General features: G+C 41.4%; 1 protein-coding gene across 1 annotated transcript in view; it reads right to left on the minus strand.

Moving 5' to 3' along the window:
• dipk1c.S (divergent protein kinase domain 1C S homeolog) overlaps positions 1–21,079 on the minus strand; it is a 51,030-nt gene extending 29,951 nt beyond the window's left edge. The window contains exon 1 of the mRNA XM_018223596.2: positions 20,548–21,079. Within this exon, the coding sequence (XP_018079085.1) occupies positions 20,548–20,724 (177 nt within the window). The 5' untranslated portion in view covers positions 20,725–21,079. The remainder of the gene's footprint in view (positions 1–20,547) is intronic.
• Positions 21,080–22,080: the final 1,001 nt, after the last annotated feature.

Here is a 22,080-nt window from a genome sequence, read left to right on the forward strand (position 1 = left end):
CCTCTAAGGAATGTGCTTAGATAAAATGTGGTCTTAATTGGAAATTAATATTAGGCTAATAAATCCTACAGCTCTACCTTGTGTTGTCATCTTGCTGCACATAGTATTGGAACAGCAACAATTATTGCTCCTAGAAACATATTTTTTTTTATGAACAATTGAAAGCAACTACTTTATTGTAAGTTCTGGTATATTTGCCCATCTAATTCTTTTGTAAGTAGCAAAAAAGAGCTTAAATCATCTCTGTTCCCCGGAAGAACCACAGCAACCGAAACACCCAGAAGTCACTTTCTATATCCAACAAAGAACATTTTGCTGCAGAAATTGTGTATTTATTTGTGCCAAAGTGTAGGCAATGTTTCAGGCACCTGCCCTTATTCAAGCCTACATGCAGTACTTGGGCACACACTCTAAAATCAATGACAATAAGGAGGCGTAGTACACAAGTATATGTATGTGCCCGGAACTTTGCCTAATCTTTGGTACAAATAAAGCCACAATATCTTCACTATTTTCTTTGATGTATACAATGTCCCATGACAGTGGGGTTTGCAGCTTGCACCCAAGGCTTCACAGGGAGATTGGTATAAGTTGAGCAATCTACTCCTTGTTGTTGGATACACTGTACTCTTTCCATACGCAACAGACACTGCTGAAGTGTGTCACAGGCTCCATAAATAATAAATGGCTAGTAGCTGCTGCCTGGCATGTATATATTTTGATTACTGCAGCTTTTCCTAAAAGGGCCACATTGACAAAATTGCTGTTCACATCATCATCATCATCATTAAAATCCAGTTTCAGAGCATACATTTAGGATCCCTTATTTTTATGGGCATTATTAGGTATATCATAAAGGGCAAATTAAAGCTAGGTCCCATTTTTATTCTATAACTGTTTGGTAAACTGTTTTAAGACCCCTGTTTGCAATAAAGTAACGTAAAGTGTTATATAACTTACTGGCGCTATATACATATGTAGCGCTATAGTAAATTTAGTGCACCTTACTTTACTATAAGCTCCACTCCCAATAAATGTGCTCCGGATGAGACCTTAAAATCTTAGGGAGTAAGCCCTCACAGCGGAGTGGAGGCAGGGTGTAGTGCAACTGCAACTGTATTCAGGGTAGAAATGATTGGGCGCCAGTGGTTCTTATAACTTAACCATTGAACAGATTTATTGAACAAATACAATCCTCAGTGGAGTGTACATAAAGAAGAGCAAGCAGGATCATACATCAACATTGGATAGGCAATACTCACAGAACCTTTGGTCAATATAAGTTCCCTCGTGAATGAGGACAATGTATGCAGCCTTGAGGAGGTACACCCAGCTTTCAGCCTTTCCCCTAAGTGGAAGCTGAGGAGAAACTATCGTTTCTAGGTCTGTACGCTTAGTCCCTACTCTGGGCAAGTAGTACCCAGGATCTTAATCCCACTCACAATCCTCGGAGGAGCCTCAAGATGCTCAGCTAAATATTCTGTCTATCCGTCACTCCTAGAGTGACCCATAAAGGTGAGTAGCCTATCCTTGCTGTCTAGGTTCCACTCGAGCTCTGCCTGCCTGCCTGCTCAGGCTAGAGCCAGCACAAGATGGATCCTGAAAGCATGGCTTCAAAGGGTTTTATACTTTGCCACAGTGCCATATACTGGTCACTATGGTGAATACCAAGGGGCATTGCTTACAGCAGGAATAGGAAACAGTTCCCCCTCCTAACTGTATTTTAGGACCCAGTTGGGTGTCTATAACACTAGGGGTCTGCCTGCTAAATAATACTGGGGAACTAATTTACCAGTCCCCTACAAATAAATAAATGATGATAATGTAGTGCAGTCTCAGACTAGGACACCAAGGGCCCGCAAGAGAATTTGATATCAAGGCCCATAAGCCGAAGAAGCCCTAAGGCCTTTTCTTCGTATTGAGAAAATCTCTGGTATGCCCATGTTTAAGAAATTCATTGTTCAAAAACTGATGATTATAGCCTAGCAGGCACTATTTTTCAACTGTGGCAATAAATGTGGACTTGGTTATTTCCCTGGCCCCATCACAGTGTTCTAACTAGACAAACTCTTTCCTATCTTTATAACTGCTGGAAATGATGATGATGATGATGATTATTATTATTAATAATAATAATAATAAAAATACTGTATGTATTTTAAAAATGCCAACATATTACACAGCACAATAAATGGATGTATACATTAAACAAATATCTGATGGGAGAGGTATCACTTTCCTAACTGCTAAGCTTAAGGTACCACAACAATCAAATGATTATGGCAGAAGCTGGAAGAGAAAGGATACAGATTTTAAAGCCTATTTGATATTAAAAATATTGGCAAGGGTACTCTGGGTAGCAGCAGTGTTGGCAGCAGTTGTGGATTGTCTACTGCTATAGATGGCCACTTGAATTTGACCATCTACTGACCTTTGATAAGCAAAGCAAATCACTGCAAGAGCTGGTAGAAAAAATACATTGTTAAAGATCCTTAATGTAAGAAAATGTAAGTAACCCATAAAAAGGGAGACTTTCCTTTCCCTGCAAAAATAAATAAAAAAGAAAATGTCAATGTCAAAACAGCTGGTAAGACAGGGAGGAGTCATGGGGACACTGAATATAAACACAATCAGGATAAAGATGGCTAAGGTTACTACCCTAATGAAATCAGATCTAAAGCAATTGTGGCAGATAAGCTGCACACACAAGATCAGAGTCATTGATCCATATGATAGTACAATCCTTGAGCTCATGTCAGACACCTCAGAAACAAAGATAAATGGGTTCTATAAAGCATTGCTAATAATAATAATAATAATAATGCTGAAGCAGTAGGGGAAATCCAGCTCAACTGTTTAAAAGCTAACCGGATGGTGATGCTATTAAAGTGTTGCAAAAGAAAAAAAAACAGTATTTACCAATGGATCATAAAAGATCAATCAGTAAAAAAGAGACAAGTTAAACGCTCAATATCACTTGTTTCAAATTAGAACCATGTAATACCCAGGATATTGCAAACTAGGCTTAAACAATGCATAGAACGGGGACTGCCAAAAATACAATTTTGGTTTGGAAGAAGAACTGCTACAAATATAACTGCTGACACTAAATGAAAAAAGCACAAGTTTGGAAAAGATGTTGAGTTCTGCTTTATTGACTGCTCGATTGCTTTTGGCTATGCAGATGCAATCTCTGCAAACTCTTAAAGAAATAATAGTGCTGGTACAGTTCATCTGCAAAACCATAAACAAAGGTTATAACTCAATTGGGAAAGGAGTGGTAATCTACATCTTTGGATCTAACTGCTTAATGGGAAGAATAGGAAGGACTATGGTACATGTTGTTCTTGGTACAATTAAAGTGGCCAAAATATCTTTAATAGTTTTCTGTCAGTGCAATGAAGATGAGAAAAGTTGTGACTATCTAGCCTAGTGCCTCCCATAGACAGAACATTTCTCTTCTGAGAAGCAGTGACAGGCATTTAAGGGGGTATTGCACTGATCCCCAACCAGTGGCTCACAAGCAACATGCTGTTCACCAACCCCTTCGATGTTGCTCCCACTGGCCTCAAAGCAGCTGCTTAATTTTGAATTCCAGCCTTGGAGGCAACTTTTAACTGCATAAAATCTAAGTATACTGCCAAGAAGAGCCTCCTATAGGCTGTCAACCACAGACCTTTTTGGTGCCCCCATGGTCTTTTTCATGCTTGAGTTGCTCCCAAACTCTTTTCATGTTTGAATGTGGCTTAATGTTAAAAAAAGGTTGGGGACACCTGGTGTATTGTATGTTGTAGCTCTTCCTAAGAGCAATGCTGTGGGCCAAACACCACGTGCCATATTCCCAGGTAAAAAGAGCTATAACACACATCAGCTTGCGGACAGAACATGGGTTTCTTTACATGGATGTCTCTTACTTGCACATCATTTACACTTAAAACATGGCTTTCTTGTGTACAAGGTGAAAACAGCATAAGGGCATAAAGTTCTTGTGTGGGTCTCAAACTAATGGCCACCAATTTGCCCATTAATTACATGACCTCTTTTATGTCAAATACAGGTCCATTAAGTCCCATGTTATAATTGTGAAGTTAAAATTGCCTGTAATGGAATTTTTGCACCCTCTTTTCTAAATGATGGAATGTGACATATCTTTATACCCATATTGCACTGACCTTTAAGTACTGCAAAAGCAATAAGTGCCACATAGCCCAAATAAGCATACTGAAACTAGGAACACAATCATTGGAAATCCCCAAACAAGTGAATCTTTACATGTATGTCCACCTTTAAGCATTGGATTTTTCATAAAATGAAAGCTACTTAGTATTAAAAAGAAAAGGTCCTTTTAAAAAAAAATCTATTTAAATGTTAGAAGAGTGATTTCAAATAAGGTTTTAGCACTCTTTTATTGTTATCAGAGTTTAAAGTTGAAGATGACCTCTTATCATTAGGGATGTAGCGAACGTCGGAAAAAAAGTTCGCGAACATATTCGCGAACTTGCGCAAAAATGCGAGCGGTTCGCGAACGGTTCGCGAACCCCATAGACTTCAATGGGAAGGCGAACTTTAACATCTAAAAAAAAAATTTCTGGCCAGAAAAATGATTTTAAAGTTGTTTAAAGGGTGCAACGACCTGGACAGTGGCATGCCAGAGGGGGATCAAGGGCAAAAATGTATCTGAAAAATCTGCCTGTGTGTGCTTGGAAGAGATAGTGTAGGGGGAGAGCTGTTAGTGATTTCAGGGACAGATGATAGTAAGTTTGCTGGCTAGTAATCTGCTTGATACTGCTCTGTATTGGAGGGACAGAAGTCTGCAGGGATTTGAGGGACATTTTAGCTTAGGTAGCTTTGCTGGCTAGTAATCTACTGTTCTCTTTAAACAACTGCCATACGTTGACCTTGTAGGCATTGTTTGCCCAGTTTTTTTGGACGCAGCCACTGAAGCACAGTTGCCAGAAAAAATATGCCATATAAATGCTGAAAATAGTAATTTTTCGCCATACGTTGACCTTGTAGACATTGTTTGCCCAGTTTTTTTGGTTGCAGCCACTGAAGCACAGTTGCCAGAAAAAATATGCCACATAAATGCTGAAAATAGTCATTTTTTGCCATACGTTGACCTTGTAGGCATTGTTTGCCCAGTTTTTTTGGTCGCAGCCACTGAAGCACAGTTGCCAGAAAAAATATGCCATATAAATGCTGAAAATAGTCATTTTTTGCCATATACGTTGAGTCAACGTATGGCAAAAAATGACTATTTTCAGCATTTATATGGCATATTGTTTCTGGCCTCTGTGCTTCAGTGGCTGCGGCCAAAAAAACTGGGCAAACAATGCCTACAAGGTCAACGTCGTTGACCTTGTAGGCATTGTTTGCCCAGTTTTTTTGGCCGCAGCCACTGAAGCACAGAGGCCAGAAAAAATATGCCATATAAATGCTGAAAATAGTCATTTTTTTGGTCGCAGCCACTGAAGCACAGTTGCCAGAAAAATTATGCCATATAAATGCTGAAAATATAAATTTTTTGGTTGCAGCCACTGAAGCACAGAGGCCAGAAAAATTATGCCATATAAATGCTGAAAATATAAATTTTTTTGGTTGCAGCCACTGAAGCACAGAGGCCAGAAAAATTATGCCATATAAATGCTGAAAATATGCATTTTTTTGGTCGCAGCCACTGAAGCACAGTTGCCAGAAAAAATATGCCATATAAATGCTGAAAATAGTCATTTTTTGCCATACGTTGACCTTGTAGACATTGTTTGCCCAGTTTTTTTGGTTGCAGCCACTGAAGCACAGAGGCCAGAAAAAATTAAACCAGTAGGGTTTGCACCCTAGTTTGTAACGGTGGCGGAGGGAGGAGGACGCTAAAGGACAGCTGTGTGTGGAGTCATGAGGCTTGAAGAGAAGGACAGCTGCATAGAAGTCAGAACAAGTCTTCCGGCGTGCAGTAACCCTCCGAGATCCACCCCTCATTCATTTTAATAAAGGTCAGGTAATCGACACTTTTGTGACCTAGGCGAGTTCTCTTCTCAGTTACAATCCCTCCTGCTGCACTGAAGGTCCTTTCTGAGAGCACACTTGAGGCTGGGCAAGACAAGAGGTTCATGGCAAATTGTGACAGCTCTGGCCACAGATCAAGCCTGCACACCCAGTAGTCCAGGGGTTCATCGCTCCTCAGAGTGTCGATATCTGCAGTTAATGCCAGGTAGTCCGCTACCTGCCGGTCGAGGCGTTCTTTGAGGGTGGATCCAGAAGGGTTGTGGCGCTGCCTTGGACAGAAAAACATTTGCATGTCTGACGTTACAGACTGGCCAAAGGGCTTTGTCCTTGCAGGTGCGCTCGTGGCAGGATTACTGGCACCTCTGCCCCTGGAATGTTGATGAGTTCCTGAAGTGACATCACCCTTAAAAGCATTGTACAACATGTTTTGCAGGCTGGTTTGTAAATGCCGCATCTTTTCGGACTTGTGGTATGTTGGTAACATTTCTGACACTTTATGCTTGTACCGAGGGTCTAGTAGCGTTGCGACCCAGTACAGGTCCTTCTCCTTAAGCCTCTTGATACGGGGGTCCTTCAACAGGCATGACAGCATGAAAGACCCCATTCTCACAAGGTTGGATGCAGAGCTATCCATCTCCGCTTCCTCATTATCAAGGACTGCATCATCCACGGTCTCCTCCCCCCAGCCACGTACAAGACCAGGGGTCCCCAAAAGGTCACCACTAGCCCCCTGGGAAGCCTGCTCCTGTTGGTCCTCCTCCTCCTCCTCCACAAAGCCACCTTCCTCCTCTGACTCCACTTCTGGCACCTCTCCCTGCGTTGCAGCAGGTGCCTGGGTTCGTTCTGGTGATTCCGACCAGAAATCGCGCGCTTCCAGCTCCTCGTCACGCTGGTCTACAGCCTCATCTGTCACTCGTCGCACGGCACGCTCCAGGAAGAAAGCGAAGGGTATTAGGTCGCTGATGGTGCCTTCGGTGCGACTGACCATATTTGTCACCTCTTCAAAAGGTCGCATGAGCCTGCAGGCATCGCGCATAAGCACCCAGTAATGGGGGAAAAAAATCCCCAGCTCTGCAGATCCAGTCCTACCACCCAGTTCAAAAAGGTACTCGTTGACGGCCCTTTGTTGTTGCAGCAGACGTTCCAACATAAGGAGCGTTGAATTCCAGCGAGTCTGGCTGTCAGAAATCAAACGCCTGACTGGCATGTTGTAGCGCTGCTGAATGTCAGCAAGGCGTGCCATGGCTGTGTAGGAACGTCTGAAATGGGCCGACACCTTTCTGGACTGGGTGAGAACGTCCTGGAATCCTGGGTACTTGGAGACAAAACGTTGGACTATTAAATTTAACACATGTGCCATGCAGGGCACATGTGTTAAATTGCCCAGTCTCAACGCTGCCAACAGATTGCTTCCATTGTCACACACCACTTTTCCGATCTGCAGTTGGTGTGGGGTCAGCCACCGATCGGCCTGTGACTGCAGAGATGACAGGAGTACAGATCCGGTATGGTTTTTGCTTTCCAGGCACGTCATCCCCAAGACAGCGTGACAACGGCGTACCTGGCACGTCGAATAGCCTAGGGGGAGCTGGGGGTGCACAGGTGTGGAGGAGGAGAAGGAGGACCCAGCAGCAGAGTAAGAAGAAGAAGAGGAAGAAGACGAGGTAGAGAGCGATGGAGGAGTAGAGGTGGTGGCAGAACCGCGTGCAATCCGTGGCGGTGACACCAACTCCACTGTTGTTGTTGAGCTACCCATTCCCTGCTTCCCAGCCATTACCAAGTTCACCCAGTGGGCAGTGTAGGTGACATACCTGCCCTGACCATGCTTGGAGGACCATGCGTCAGTAGTCATATGGACCTTTGGCCCAACACTAAGTGACAGAGATGCGGTAACTTGGCTCTGCACATGTTGGTACAGGTGTGGTATTCCCTTTTTAGAAAAAAAATTGCGGCTGGGTACCTTCCACTGCGGTGTCCCAATTGCTACAAATTTGCGGAAGGCCTCAGAGTCCACCAGCTGGTATGGTAAAAGCTGGCGGGCTAAGAGTGCAGACAAGCCAGCTGTCAGACGCCGGGCAAGGGGGTGACAGTCAGACATTGGCTTCTTACGCTCAAACATGGCCTTCACAGAAACTTGGCTGGTGGCAGATGACTGGGAATGGGAACAGGTGGTCAAGGTGGAAGGCGGAGTGGAGGGTGGTTCAGACGGGTCAAGGAGAGCAGAGGTAGAGCAGTAAGATGCTGGACCAGAAGGAGTGTGGCTTTTAGTTTGCCTGTTGCCTTTGAGGTGTTGCTCCCAAAGTGCTTTGTGCTTGCCGCTCATGTGCCTTCGCATAGAAGTTGTACCTATGTGGCTGTTGGGCTTACCAAGGCTCAGTTTCTGACTGCACTCATTGCAAATTACAATGCTTTTGTCAGAGGCACACACATTAAAAAAATCCCACACTGCTGACTTTTTGGAAGTGTGCGATCTGGCGGTAACAGTAGAAGTTGGCGGCATTGGCGGCAATGGCGGGTGCGTTGGCCGGCTGAACACAGGTGCCGATACATGTTGTTGCCCTACTGATCCCTGCGGGCTGTCCTCCCTGCTTCTTCTAAGTCTTATTCTCCTACTGCCTCTCTGACTCTCCGTCTCTCCATCTGAACTACCCTCCTCTTGCTCTCTTCTACTAGGCACCCACAAAACATCAATCTCCTCATCATCATTCTCCTCAGATGCATCAATTTCTTCTGACACATCACAGAAGGAAGCAGCAGCGGGGACCTCCTCCTCATCACTCATTATGTCCATCTCTATCGTGTTCTCTGCCAGAATTAAATCTGGTGTAAGGTCCTCATCTCCTTCATCTTCTTCTGGCAATAATGGTTGCGCATTACTCAGTTCAAGAAACTCATGGGAAAATAACTCTTCTGACTCCAGTGAAGAAGGGGCACCGGTGGTGGAGGAAGTGTTACGTGGGGTGGCCATAGCAGTGGAGGATGAGGAGGATGTTGTGGTAAAGTTAGAAACGGTAGAGGATGGGGTGTGCTGTGTAAGCCAGTCAACTACCTCTTCAGCATTTTGGGAGTTCAGGGTCATTGGCTTTTTAAAACTGGGCAATTTGCTAGGGCCACAGGATTGCATAGCAGCACGGCCCCTAGCACGGCCTCTGCGTGGCGGCCTGCCTTTGCCTGGCATTATTTTTAAAAAAACAACAACAACAAAAACTCAGTTGGTTTTTCTGGAAACGATAATACACACAGCTAGATGGCAGTTTGAAGAAAACAGTGTGCAAATAATGCCTACAAGGTCAACGTATACACTACTACAGTGGTGGATACGGATTACGTAAAATATATGAATGCTGCTTGAAAAAAAGTAACTCAAGTGGTTTTTCTAGAGACGATAATATTATCAATATTTAGACAAAATGTGAACAAGCTCACACAGCTAGATGGCGGGTTGAAGAAAACAGTGTGCAAATAATGCCTACAAGGTCAACGTATACACTACTACAGCGGTGGATACGGATTACGTAAAATATATGAATGCTGCTTGAAAAAAAGTAACTCAAGTGGTTTTTCTAGAGACGATAATATTATCAATATTTAGACAAAATGTGAACAAGCTCACACAGCTAGATGGCGGGTTGAAGAAAACAGTGTGCAAATAATGCCTACAAGGTCAACGTATACACTACTACAGCGGTGGATACGGATTACGTAAAATATATGAATGCTGCTTGAAAAAAGTAACTCAAGTGGTTTTTCTAGAGACGATAATATTATCAATATTTAGACAAAATGTGAACAAGCTCACACAGCTAGATGGCGGGTTGAAGAAAACAGTGTGCAAATAATGCCTACAAGGTCAACGTATACACTACTACAGCGGTGGATACGGATTACGTAAAATATATGAATGCTGCTTGAAAAAAAGTAACTCAAGTGGTTTTTCTAGAGACGATAATATTATCAATATTTAGACAAAATGTGAACAAGGTCACACAGCTAGATGGCGGGTTGAAGAAAACAGTGTGCAAATAATGCCTACAAGGTCAACGTATACACTACTACAGCGGTGGATACGGATTACGTAAAATATATGAATGCTGCTTGAAAAAAAGTAACTCAAGTGGTTTTTCTAGAGACGATAATATTATCAATATTTAGACAAAATGTGAACAAGCTCACACAGCTAGATGGCGGGTTGAAGAAAACACTGTGCAAATAATGCCTACAAGGTCAACGTATACACTACTACAGCGGTGGATACGGATTACGTAAAATATATTATGGCTGCTTGAAAAAAGTCACTCCGGTGTTTTTTCTGGAGACGGTAATATTATGGATATTTAGACAGAATGTGAACAAGGTCACACAGCTAGATGGCGGGTTGAAGAAAACAGTGTGCAAATAATGCCTACAAGGTCAACGTATACACTACTACAGCGGTGGATACGGATTACGTAAAATATATGAATGCTGCTTGAAAAAAAGTAACTCAAGTGGTTTTTCTAGAGACGATAATATTATCAATATTTAGACAAAATGTGAACAAGCTCACACAGCTAGATGGCGGGTTGAAGAAAACACTGTGCAAATAATGCCTACAAGGTCAACGTATACACTACTACAGCGGTGGATACGGATTACGTAAAATATATGAATGCTGCTTGAAAAAAAGTAACTCAAGTGGTTTTTCTAGAGACGATAATATTATCAATATTTAGACAAAATGTGAACAAGCTCACACAGCTAGATGGCGGGTTGAAGAAAACACTGTGCAAATAATGCCTACAAGGTCAACGTATACACTACTACAGCGGTGGATACGGATTACGTAAAATATATTATGGCTGCTTGAAAAAAGTCACTCCGGTGTTTTTTCTGGAGACGGTAATATTATGGATATTTAGACAAAATGTGAACAAGCTCACACAGCTAGATGGCGGGTTGAAGAAAACACTGTGCAAATAATGCCTACAAGGTCAACGTATACACTACTACAGCGGTGGATACGGATTACGTAAAATATATTATGGCTGCTTGAAAAAAGTCACTCCGGTGTTTTTTCTGGAGACGGTAATATTATGGATATTTAGACAGAATGTGAACAAGCTCACACAGCTAGATGGCGGGTTGAAGAAAACAGTGTGCAAATAATGCCTACAAGGTCAACGTATACACTACTACAGCGGTGGATATGGATTACGTAAAATATATTATGGCTGCTTGAAAAAAGTCACTCCGGTGTTTTTTCTGGAGACGGTAATATTATGGATATTTAGACAGAATGTGAACAAGGTCACACAGCTAGATGGCAGTTGGTTGAATAACACACTGGGCAAAAAATGCCTACAGGGCAAATAATGCCTAAAAGGTCAACTTATACACTACTACAGCGGTAGTAAAATAAAAAAAAGTAAAATAAAAAAAAATGAATATTAAAAAAAAAAATTAAAGTTGGTGCTGCTGAACTACTAGGAGCAGCAGATTAGCACACCAGTCCCACTCCCCAACACTGCTAGACTAATAGCACTGGGCTCTTATAGTAGTAGTAGTAGTAGTAGTAAAACAACAAAAAAATAAATAAAAGCAGTCCTTACAAGGACTACTGTTATTGCAGCAGTCAGCAGATGAGATCAGAAGCAGGACAGCTGCCCACAGCAGCTACATACAGAGCACTGCAGTAGAAGGTAGATTACTAGCCAGCAAAGCTACCTAAGCTTAAATGTCCCTCAAACCCCTGCAGACTTCTGTCCCTCCAATAACAGAGCAGTATCAAAACGATTACTAGCCAGCAAACTTTCAACTGTCCCTGAAATCACTAACAGGCAGCAGCTCTCTCCCTACACTATCTCTTCAGCACACACAGGCAGTGTGAAAAAACGCTGCAGGGCTTCGGTTTTTATAGGGAAGGGGAGTGGTCCAGGGGAGAGCTTCCTGATTGGCTGCCATGTACCTGCTGGTCTGGGGTGAGAGGGCAAAAAAAAGCGCCAACAATGGCGAACCCAAAATGGCGAACGTCGCGCGACGTTCGCGAACTTCCGGCGAGCGCGAACACCCGATGTTCGCGCGAACAAGTTCGCCGGCGAACAGTTCGCGACATCTCTACTTATCATTTCTTAGGCTATCCAGATATGCAAATACACGCAACTGTTAAGATAAACTTATAGAAGAAGTTCTTCCATGTTATTGCAGATGAAAGACTCAATTCACACGACTATTAGGGGCAGATTTACATATGGTCGAATATTGAGGGTTAATTAACCCTCGATATTCAACTGCCGAAGGTAAATCCTTCGACTTTGAATATCGAAGTCGAAGGATTTACCGCAATTCGTTCGATCAAACGATCGAACGAAAAATCATTTGATCGAACGATTAAATCTTTCGAATCGTTCGATTCTAAGGATTTTAATCCATCGATCGAACGATTTATTCTTCGACCAAAAAAAGCTTGCAAAGCCTATGGGGACCTTCCCCATAGGCTATCATTGAGGTTCGGTAGGTTTCAGGTGACGAAGTAGGGGGTCGAAGTTTTTTTTAAAGAGACAATACTTCGACTATCGAATGGTCGATTTTTAGTTCGAATCATTCGATTCGAAGTCATAGTCGAAGGTCGAAGTAGCCAATTCGATGGTCGAAGTAGCCAAACAAACCATTCGAAATTCGAAGTTTTTTTAATTCTATTCCTTCACTCGAACTGAGTAAATGTGCCCCTTGATGTCAGACAATTTTCTTTTGTACCTTTACACTTTCTAAACACAACTCAAGGCAGAAGTACAGAAATCCTTATCCAAATACAGCATTTGTGCAGAAAATCAACATTATTGGAAGAATCTCCTGACTTTTGACACCAAAGTGCAACACTGCTGCAGTTTATCTGGAAAATAAAGCCAGTCAGTGAAAAGCTCAGCACTGGTAAGCCAGTAAATATTGCTTACATTACCTTTATAGCCTCCGGCAGGAACATTTCTCCTGCATGCTGGAGCTCTCAGACACAGGAAAAAAGAGGGCAATATTTTAAGATCAAAGAGCTTTAAAGTTCTATTCAATACAGATGCTATTAACTAAAGCTGGCACCAGCTCTACGTTGAATTATTCATTTCTAATGTTTATTTTAAAGACTAATTTATTTTACAAGACTCATTTTATTTTTAGTAAATATGAAGAAAAAACTAAAATTAGGAGCAATTTAGTACTGAGAACGAAATATCAATGCAGTGCATTTAAGTCCCAACAGTCCATTTTATATTACAGGTATGGGATCAGTTATCCAGAAAGCTCCGAATTACATGAAGAAAATCTCCCCTAAATTACATTTTATCCATGCTTTTATCCATGTTTTAATTTATTTCCTTTTGTAATAATAAAACAGTCCATTATTCTAGATATAATGAATCCTTGTTGGAGCAAAACCAGCCTATTGGATTTATTTAATGTTTAAATAATTTTCTTGTAGATTTTAAGGGAAACTAAACCCTAAAAATAAATATGGCTAAAATGCCATATTATATATACTGAACTTATTGCACCAGCCTAAAATTCCAGTTTTTTAGTAACAGAAATGATCCAGGCCTTCAAACTTGTCACAGGGAGTCACCATCTTGGAAAGTGCATGCAACACTCTCATGCTCAGTGGGCTCTGAGCAGCTGTTAAGAAGCCAAGCTTAGGGGTCGTCGATAATTATGGAGCAGAAAATGACATTTGTCTGTAATATAAGATGATGATATTATAGTATGGTGCTACTTGCACTGGATTCTGTGCTGTCATTTAGTATTAACTGTATTAATTACTAATCAGCCTTATATTGTGACATATTTATATTTTATATGTACTTTTTGAGTCAGTCCCTAAGCTCAGTAAGTGACAGCAGCACAGAGCATGTGCAGTGAATCAGCAGAAAAAAAGATGGGGAGCTAATGTGGCATCTTTGGAGCAGTGTCGGACTGGCCCGGCGGGACACCGGGAAAAAACCCGGTGGGCCCCGACCCTCGTGGGCCCCCGCCGGGCCAGGCCCCCTCCCCCGATGCTTGTTTTTTGAAAAAAAAAAAAAAAGTATCTTCGTGGATGCGCAGTGTCGCCGTGCGCGCATGCGTGCAGACGCAGCGCCGTGCGCGCATGCGTGCAGACGGAGCGCGGTGCGCACACAGAGGGGGCCATCGTGTGAGGACGACGCGTTGCAGCAGGGGGACGGGGGTCTGTAGGGGGGCCCTGGACTGGAGTCCCGGTGGGCCCCGGGCCCCCCAGTCCGACCCTGCTTTGGAGACACAAATCTTTACTGCTACAGGGCTGTGATTGCCTTGGGTTGGTACAGAAGCCCAAAACATAATGTACAGCATTTCTAGCATACTTCTTTAATTAAGCTTTAGTTCTCCTTTAAGGTATGAAGATTCAAATCAGAAAGATCCATTATCTGGAAAATCGCAGGTCCTGAGCATCCTGTATAACAGGCCCTGTACCCGTACTAACCAGTCAGAAGTAAAATTGATGGCTGTTCTATAATCAGATACTTTGTGGGCATGGGACACTCACAATGTGTTCTATAGCCCACTGTCCATCACTCTTTTGCTGTACATAATGTACAGTTGCACATACTGTATTTGGAAACATTTTTGGTTTATGTTTGTCTTTAATGGTCGATCCTGAATTAGGGGATTCATTGCTTTTGTTTGGACTGAAATGATAAAGCGCCAACATTTTCCACAGGGCTTTACAAGGATTATGGATGATATTATGACGGGAATAAAGTAAGGTTGGGAATTCAGGAATGACGTCCCATCTTGTATTGTGTATCTGAATGTAGTATGAGAGAAGTATGGTGTGAAGGTGTAAAAACAGGGTACAGAGGTCAGGTGCACAACCTCCATTAGAGCCCCTTACCATTAAACATGCACGGAATGGATCCTACATATTTCTTTTTTCATTACCATAGCTCAGAAAGTAGGTGGCCCTTGGTATTCCTCATTGATTGCTGGTGGTTGCCTGATTCCCAACCACTTGAACAGGGCTGGCATCCTAGGGACTTGCAAGTGTTGCTCATTTAAAGGAAAACAATACTCTTGAACAATGTGGGTCTCTATAAAAAATATATTGTATAAAACAGTTCATGCAAACCCCTAAATAAACCATTTTCATAATAATATACTGTTTTAGTAGTATGTGCCATTGGGTAATCCTAAATAGAAAACTGCAATTTTAAGAAATAAGGGCCATCCGCTGGGATCTTAAGATTCACAGTGCACACAAACAAACCATACATGTTAGGTCACATGAGCCAATTAACAGACAGAGTTCTGTCTTTTGCTTCCACACTTCTTCCTGTTACAGTTAGAGCTGCAGTATTTCTGGTCAGGTGATCTCTGAGGCAGCACAGTGAATATCATAAAATGGAGGCTTAAGGTAAAAGATGTAAATGGGCAATATTTGGGCAACATTTACTATATATTTCAGTTTGGTTAGATTCTTTAATATGCCACTTAAAGTGATACTGACACAAATTTTTTTGTTTTCAAAATATTAATCTGCATTAAAAGTTACATATAGGTCACGTTGATCGTTTTTTGCTGATAGTTCTGGTTTTGTAGGTATTATGACTTGAAGTTCCTCAAACTCACTGTTTTGCCAACCTGACTGTCCCATAGTCTGTCAGTTTCTAATGCTAACCGACCCCTGCTGCACAAATATGGCAGCCCCCTCATGTCATGTAAAAGCATCAGGCAAATACTTTTATGGCAAAATTATAAATAGCATTCAAAGATAATGTTATTATGGATTTAAAAAAGGTTATTTTCTGGTGTCAGTATCTCTTCAACATGATGCAAAAAGCTGTTGCTTAAATATTAATTTTGGGGGTATAGTTTTAATTTAATTGAAGCTGCTCTGTTTACCTGAGCAGTTGCTAGTATTAGACCACCTCCAAGCCATTAACCTTAATATATACATATTCCACCTTTCCTGTGAAATTTCATTAATACCTTTTCTGTGAAATCACTGCCTGTCACATGGAAATGCTTTGGAAAATGAATCATTTGCAGCTTCATAGAAGAAGCTTTTCCTTTTCTCTGAGTTAATAACACAGTGCCATAATTCTCAAAGTGTGCTGGGTAATCCAGCATACCATGAAAGCAAAAGAGGAATTGTTCTTTCAGAAATATCTGCATACACCAAAAATCCATGTCCACTAGGGCTAAGTGTAGCCTGCTAGGATTTCTGGAGTAGCTACACCTGCATTTGCCCCAGGGCTCCTGGTATGTTCAGGCTCTAAGATAATTGTTTAAATTGCATTTTATTGAAAGAAAAGTGTCACACAGGGGTGTTGTAGCAGAACAGCATACACATGGACTAAGTGGCAGTCACAGATTAGTTCAGAAAAACTCTTCAGACACAGCTAAGCATGGCTATACAACCACAAGCAGCAAACTCTAGCTGAACTCTAACATACTGGGAAATATAAATCGATTACAGAAGATGCATTGTTTTGAAAAAGACTAAACTATTTCTTTAGTGCATTCATGATAATATGTGGGAGAAAGCTGCTGGTCTGGTCCTCCCAGCTTCATAGCGGATGTCAAGGGAACTTGGCTCTAGGTCATACATCAGTAACCATGGGGCCCCATACTATTATGTTAACAGGGTTCTTCCTCCAGGGGCCCCATGTAGCAGTGCCTGGCCCCTGCCAATAAGTAGAATGAAGCCCCAGTGAAAAAAAACACTTTTATTCTCTTTGGGTCCCTCTGCCATAGGACCCTGACTGGAGTACCCTCCATTACTACGGCTACCCTGCTTGTCCCAGAAAAAAAATGCAATAAATTTGACCCATTATAGTGTGCCCTTTGATGGCTCAGTATTTACCCAGTGAAACACTTTATTCACCATGAACCAGTGTCTCATCTTTCTTGGAAGACAGTTTTTCAACCCTGACTTATTTTACTGCCCACATCTTCCATAAGGGAAAAAAATACAGTAGTTGTGCGGGGAAAACATCATGGTTAAAAGGGATACAACATTGGAAGATTGATATGGTCCTCTTTCAATGTTCTCCCTAGTCCCCATTATTAACACAAAAACAACCAATAACTGATACAAGAGGCAAAGAGCTTACAATCTAAAAATGATCCACTCCTGTACCATTGGATTGGAAAGACTTAAACATTTTTGGTGGGTGGGTCTAGATGCAGTTTTGTAAAACAAAACCCCGGTGTGCAGATTGGGACTCACTTAGGTTGCAGGGCACCATGTTATTTGCATAGAAGTTGGCTAAGTGAGTGCAGATAGCATGTTACCCTACACTAACAAAGTTCTAGCTAAACTATAAATACAGCGCCGATTCAGACTAAGGAGCCGCCTGAGGCGGCTCCTGCAATGCCGACCCCCCCTCACCAACTTACGTGTCGGGAGGGGAGGCAGAAACACTATTGCGGAGAGCGCAATTGCGCTCTCTCGCAATAGTACAGCCAAATTTCCGGTTCAAAAACCGGAAATTCGGCTCTTAAAGGTGCAGGAGCGACTTTTTGCCGCCCCTGGAATCCTTACAGGCACTGCCGCCTGAGGCGAGCGGCTCAGCTCGCCTCATTGGCGGCGCGCCCCTGTATAAATAACCCCCTGGTATAGAATATACAGTAAAGTGCACGGGTTCTTTTTTACAAGGGCGGACATAACCCAGCTACTGTAGGACTGAGCACTAAAGAAATATTTCCAGTAAATATAGAAGCTCTATAAAAATAAAGTTTTCCATATTTTTCATAAGTGTTTAGATAATAATTACCACAATTCATGTCATCAGAAGAATGGTTTGACCCATGTATTCGTCGGATTGGAGCCAGAAACTGAGGATGAAAAGATTGTGCTTCATTTGTCTTTATCTCCACATTTACTTAAAGGTTAGAGCAGAAATGTGAGATGCCATTTCATATTTAAACTGTTTTGTTTCCCAAAGGGGCAAATCAGCTTACATTTGAAATATTTATTTGCTTTCGTCAGAATGAATGGGAAATGTGTCCAGTAAAACTTGGGAAATGTATGACCTTTGTCACTTTCAATGAGAAATGATCACTTGAGTTCAGGGGCAGCCAGAATGAATAAAAAGAAATAATGCTTCTCTGTAGGAAAATCACATACTGCATATTATTTGAGAGAGAACAGGAGAGGCAGACAAGACTGGAATGAAAAAAGAAACAAAGTATGGCCATCATCTGAAGCGATATGTACTGTAAATCAAAGATATATCATCCCCATTGACCATTCCCTTCAATAGGGTTGCTAAAACGAAGAAAAATAACCTTTACATATTTTTATCTTTCTTTCCTATTAATAACATTGGCTTAATTTTTACTGGGCAAAGTTTGACAACATCTAAGGACTGGACATTTGTGATGTATATGCACTGTATATATTGAGCAATAAGTTGTTATTGATACCCAGTACACATCTTATATTATGCAAGACTAAGGGCAGAGAGTGTGATGTGCTGCCAGGTAATGTGAAGGATAGTGATGTCCAGGTTGACCTGAAATCCGCTGTGATGGATTGAATGGATGGGTTGACTACCTGTTGGGTGGTTTTGGGTTCGGTTTGACCAATCACTGCAGGTTAGGGTTAGGTGTGGGTCAGACTGGGGAAGTACAATCCTCCACTGCTCCCTAAAGAACTGACAGAAGTAGTGTACAGAGCTGAAAAGACGTGGGTACAGGTTGGGTGCGGGTCCTACAATGGTAACATTTTGGGTTGGTCAGGTGCGGGTTGAGTTTTTCCTGACCCGCAAATCACTAGTGAAGGACAGACTTAGCTATGTAACTATAGTAAAACTATTTTTCCTCCTCAGGCACCTCTGGTTCTTGCGGCCCATGAATAAATGCCCATTTTGCCCTACCCAAATGCATTTGGCATTTGGGGCCATTTTCAGAAGCAGCTGCTTTCCGTTTATTTAAATATGAAATATGCTCCTTACAAGGTGGTGTCAGGCGGGGATCCCTCAAGAACACTGAATGACAGGTAGGCCTGAAAAGAGACCTTTCACTAGACACAAGGACGAGCTGTTTAATGGTTGGTCAATATAATGAAGTATCACATTGGTAAAAAGTATAGTGTCACCTATAAATTGGAAATACCCTAATACACCTGTCCAGATGTTAACCTTTTAAAAAGCTTTGGCTCTGATAAGTTTATAATGGGACAGTCCTTTTCAAAAGCTAAAAAGTGAATCATTCTGACATAAAAATATACAACCCACAGATAATTAAAAAAGAATTACAAAGAGGAAATACAATGTACCGGTAGTTTACATTATATATACAGGCTAAATGTGAACTTTTTCAATCTGTGCCATTTTCAACCCATCTGACCACCCGAATTTGCCACCATTAACTTTGTGATCAAGATTTAAATGCACACAGTGAGGAGTCTATTGCTGGGTAGTTTTTATGTCTTTTAAAAAGGCAGAGCTAATAAATGATACACAAGTTATGTAGTCCTTCACATAAATCCAGAAGGTATTGCTAGAATATTCACTTATCTAAAGCAGGCACTAATTACAAACATAAGTATATAAAACATTATATAACTGAGTAGATTAAAATAGCCTACCACAAACAGCTTACATCTCAAATTCTATTAGTATTCATATTTTGAAGAATAAACTGAACCCTGTCAGTGTTAAGCTGGCCAGTGGCCATACAAGTAAAGATCTGCTAGTTTTGGGAGACCTTGATGGGGTGATATCGGGCTTATTTGATCATTTGGCTATAGATTTTTAAACCTGCCAGATCAACATATGGGTGATTTTTGGCATTGGGCAGTCCTGTTAGACGGCCCCATACCCAGGCAGATTAGCTGTCATTTATGTATTACTAAGTCCCAGTGTAGCTAGACAAGTCATTTAATCGCACTTGCCATTTCCACTAATTACAAAGTAATATAGTAGTATAGAAAATTACAGATAATTGACAAAGAAATGAGGAAATTAAAAATAATTTACATTCTTCAGTCTGCTAAAAAGGTTCATATATCTATGGGATCTGTTATCCAGAATGCTTAGGACCTGGGAGGTTTCTGGATAAGAGGCATTTCATTAATCTGGATCATCTTATCTTAAGGCTACAAAGAAATGCAAAGAAACTTAAACATTAAATAAACCCAATATGATTGTTTTGCCACCAATATGGATTCATGCAGTCTAACTACCACCAAGTACAAGGTACTGTTTTATTTACAGAGAAAAGAGGAAAGCAGACCAATAAATAATTGTTTAAATATATCACATAACATATTTCCGAAATGGGCCCCCATATCTTTATTTTGAACCCAGTCATTGTAACCCAATTATTCAATATTAAATTGACCTGTATTATTACAAGGTCCAAGATTAGCTAGTCTAGTCACTTACCTGCACTTGACTACAAACACCACTATGTAAAGTAATAGATAAGGAGCTTAAAAAGAATACTTTCTCAAGTAACAAATACATTGCATCCTATCACTGTAGCCCAATTCCCTATTAGTTCAACCTGTACTACAAGCTGTGTACTAGGAGTGAAACTTCAGCTTGTTCTATTACATACCAGTCTGGCTAGAATCTTTTGACTTTCCTCGTCAGTGCATCGATCGGAGAAGAAGCTCTTGTGTACAAACAGGAAAGTGTTGATGAGAATCCATAAGGAGAGCCAGAAGAGAAGGAAGAGCAGCGTGTTCCTCCTCAAGATCCTGATCCTTAGCCATTTGAGAGGCAGGATTCTCATGGTAAGTTTGCAGTAAGCATCACATCTTGAAAGAACAGCCGACGTCCAAATGATCCTGTGCTTCTGAAAGTGCCTGCTGTGCTCCTGCTGCTCTGCTGCTTAAAGGCTTTTCCCCACAAGCTAATCCGTCCTGTTCCATGCACTTATCCACTGCTGCTGCTGTGCTGTCATAAATCCCCTGGCAGGTGGACAGCATGCCATCCTTATGCAGCAGCAGCAGCAGCAGCATCCCTGCTGAGATCAGTAGCTCCTGCTCAAGATATGAGTTCTGACTCGCTGCTTTTCCCACAAGTACAAGGAAACATACAGAGAACACTTTTTTGCTTTCAAACTGCTACTGCAGCTTTTAAGCGAGAACGGAGTCGCCTTTTGAATTTAAGCTACACAGTTCCGCCTTCTTTTGTCTGCTGTCTCCTGTGTCAAGCAGCCTTCCCATTAAACAGGCAGCTATTTTGTTAGGTTCACACAGACCAGAATAAATATTGGAGCCCCCTGGACTGCTACTTGGTGGCTGTCAAAAGAGATGTCTGATAGGGAGATTGATAGGTCTAGAGAAGAATTCTGCTTTGCTGCTTATCAGAATGATTACATTATGTTAGTCATTTATATTATTTTTACTACAAATAATCACAAGTCATGTCCCTGGTTAACTGGGAACATCCCAGTCAGGCTTTAAAACATTTTGTATTAAATCCTGATGTTTGAGCAAAATGGCATGAACTAAACTGCCAACTTGCTGGTCTGATTAGGCATGAGAATAAGTTGCCCTTGATTATTATGAATACATAGCCGAGCATACAAAGACACCTTTGATATAATAGTGGTTTGAGTGCCCTTTTTCACCTCCACAAAATCCACGATTGGATAGGCTCTGCATATGCTGCTTATTTTCAGATTGCAGGTAATGTGCCAACCAACTAAGAGATTTCAAAAAGGAAATGGGAGAATGTGAAAGGGAAGAAAACAAGAAGATGATGAACAGAGAACACAACAAAGAAAGGAGAAATGTGGGGAGCAGAAGAGAGAATGAAAGGGTGAGAGACAGAAACAGAGGGTGTGGGCAGAAGAAGGATGTTATAAGAGGGAATGTACAAGGGGGAGTAAAAGTGAAGGAGAACGCATAAATGAGTGGTACAGCAGACATCAAAATCTCGTAAATCTATGCTGATGACAAAAGAATTATTTACTATTTTGGTGTGTTTAACATTTAAATGTTTGTAATAGCCTTGTAATTGTGAAGGTCTAAAAGGCGCTCTGCATGATAAATCCTATAATAGTGTTCTATACTATACAAATCTATAGGATATTTTTCATGGCTGAACAGTACAGTACAGATATGTACTAAATATGGTACTC

This window comes from Xenopus laevis, chromosome 6S, assembly GCF_017654675.1.
Source record: "Xenopus laevis strain J_2021 chromosome 6S, Xenopus_laevis_v10.1, whole genome shotgun sequence".
Taxonomy (NCBI): Eukaryota; Metazoa; Chordata; class Amphibia; order Anura; family Pipidae; genus Xenopus; species Xenopus laevis.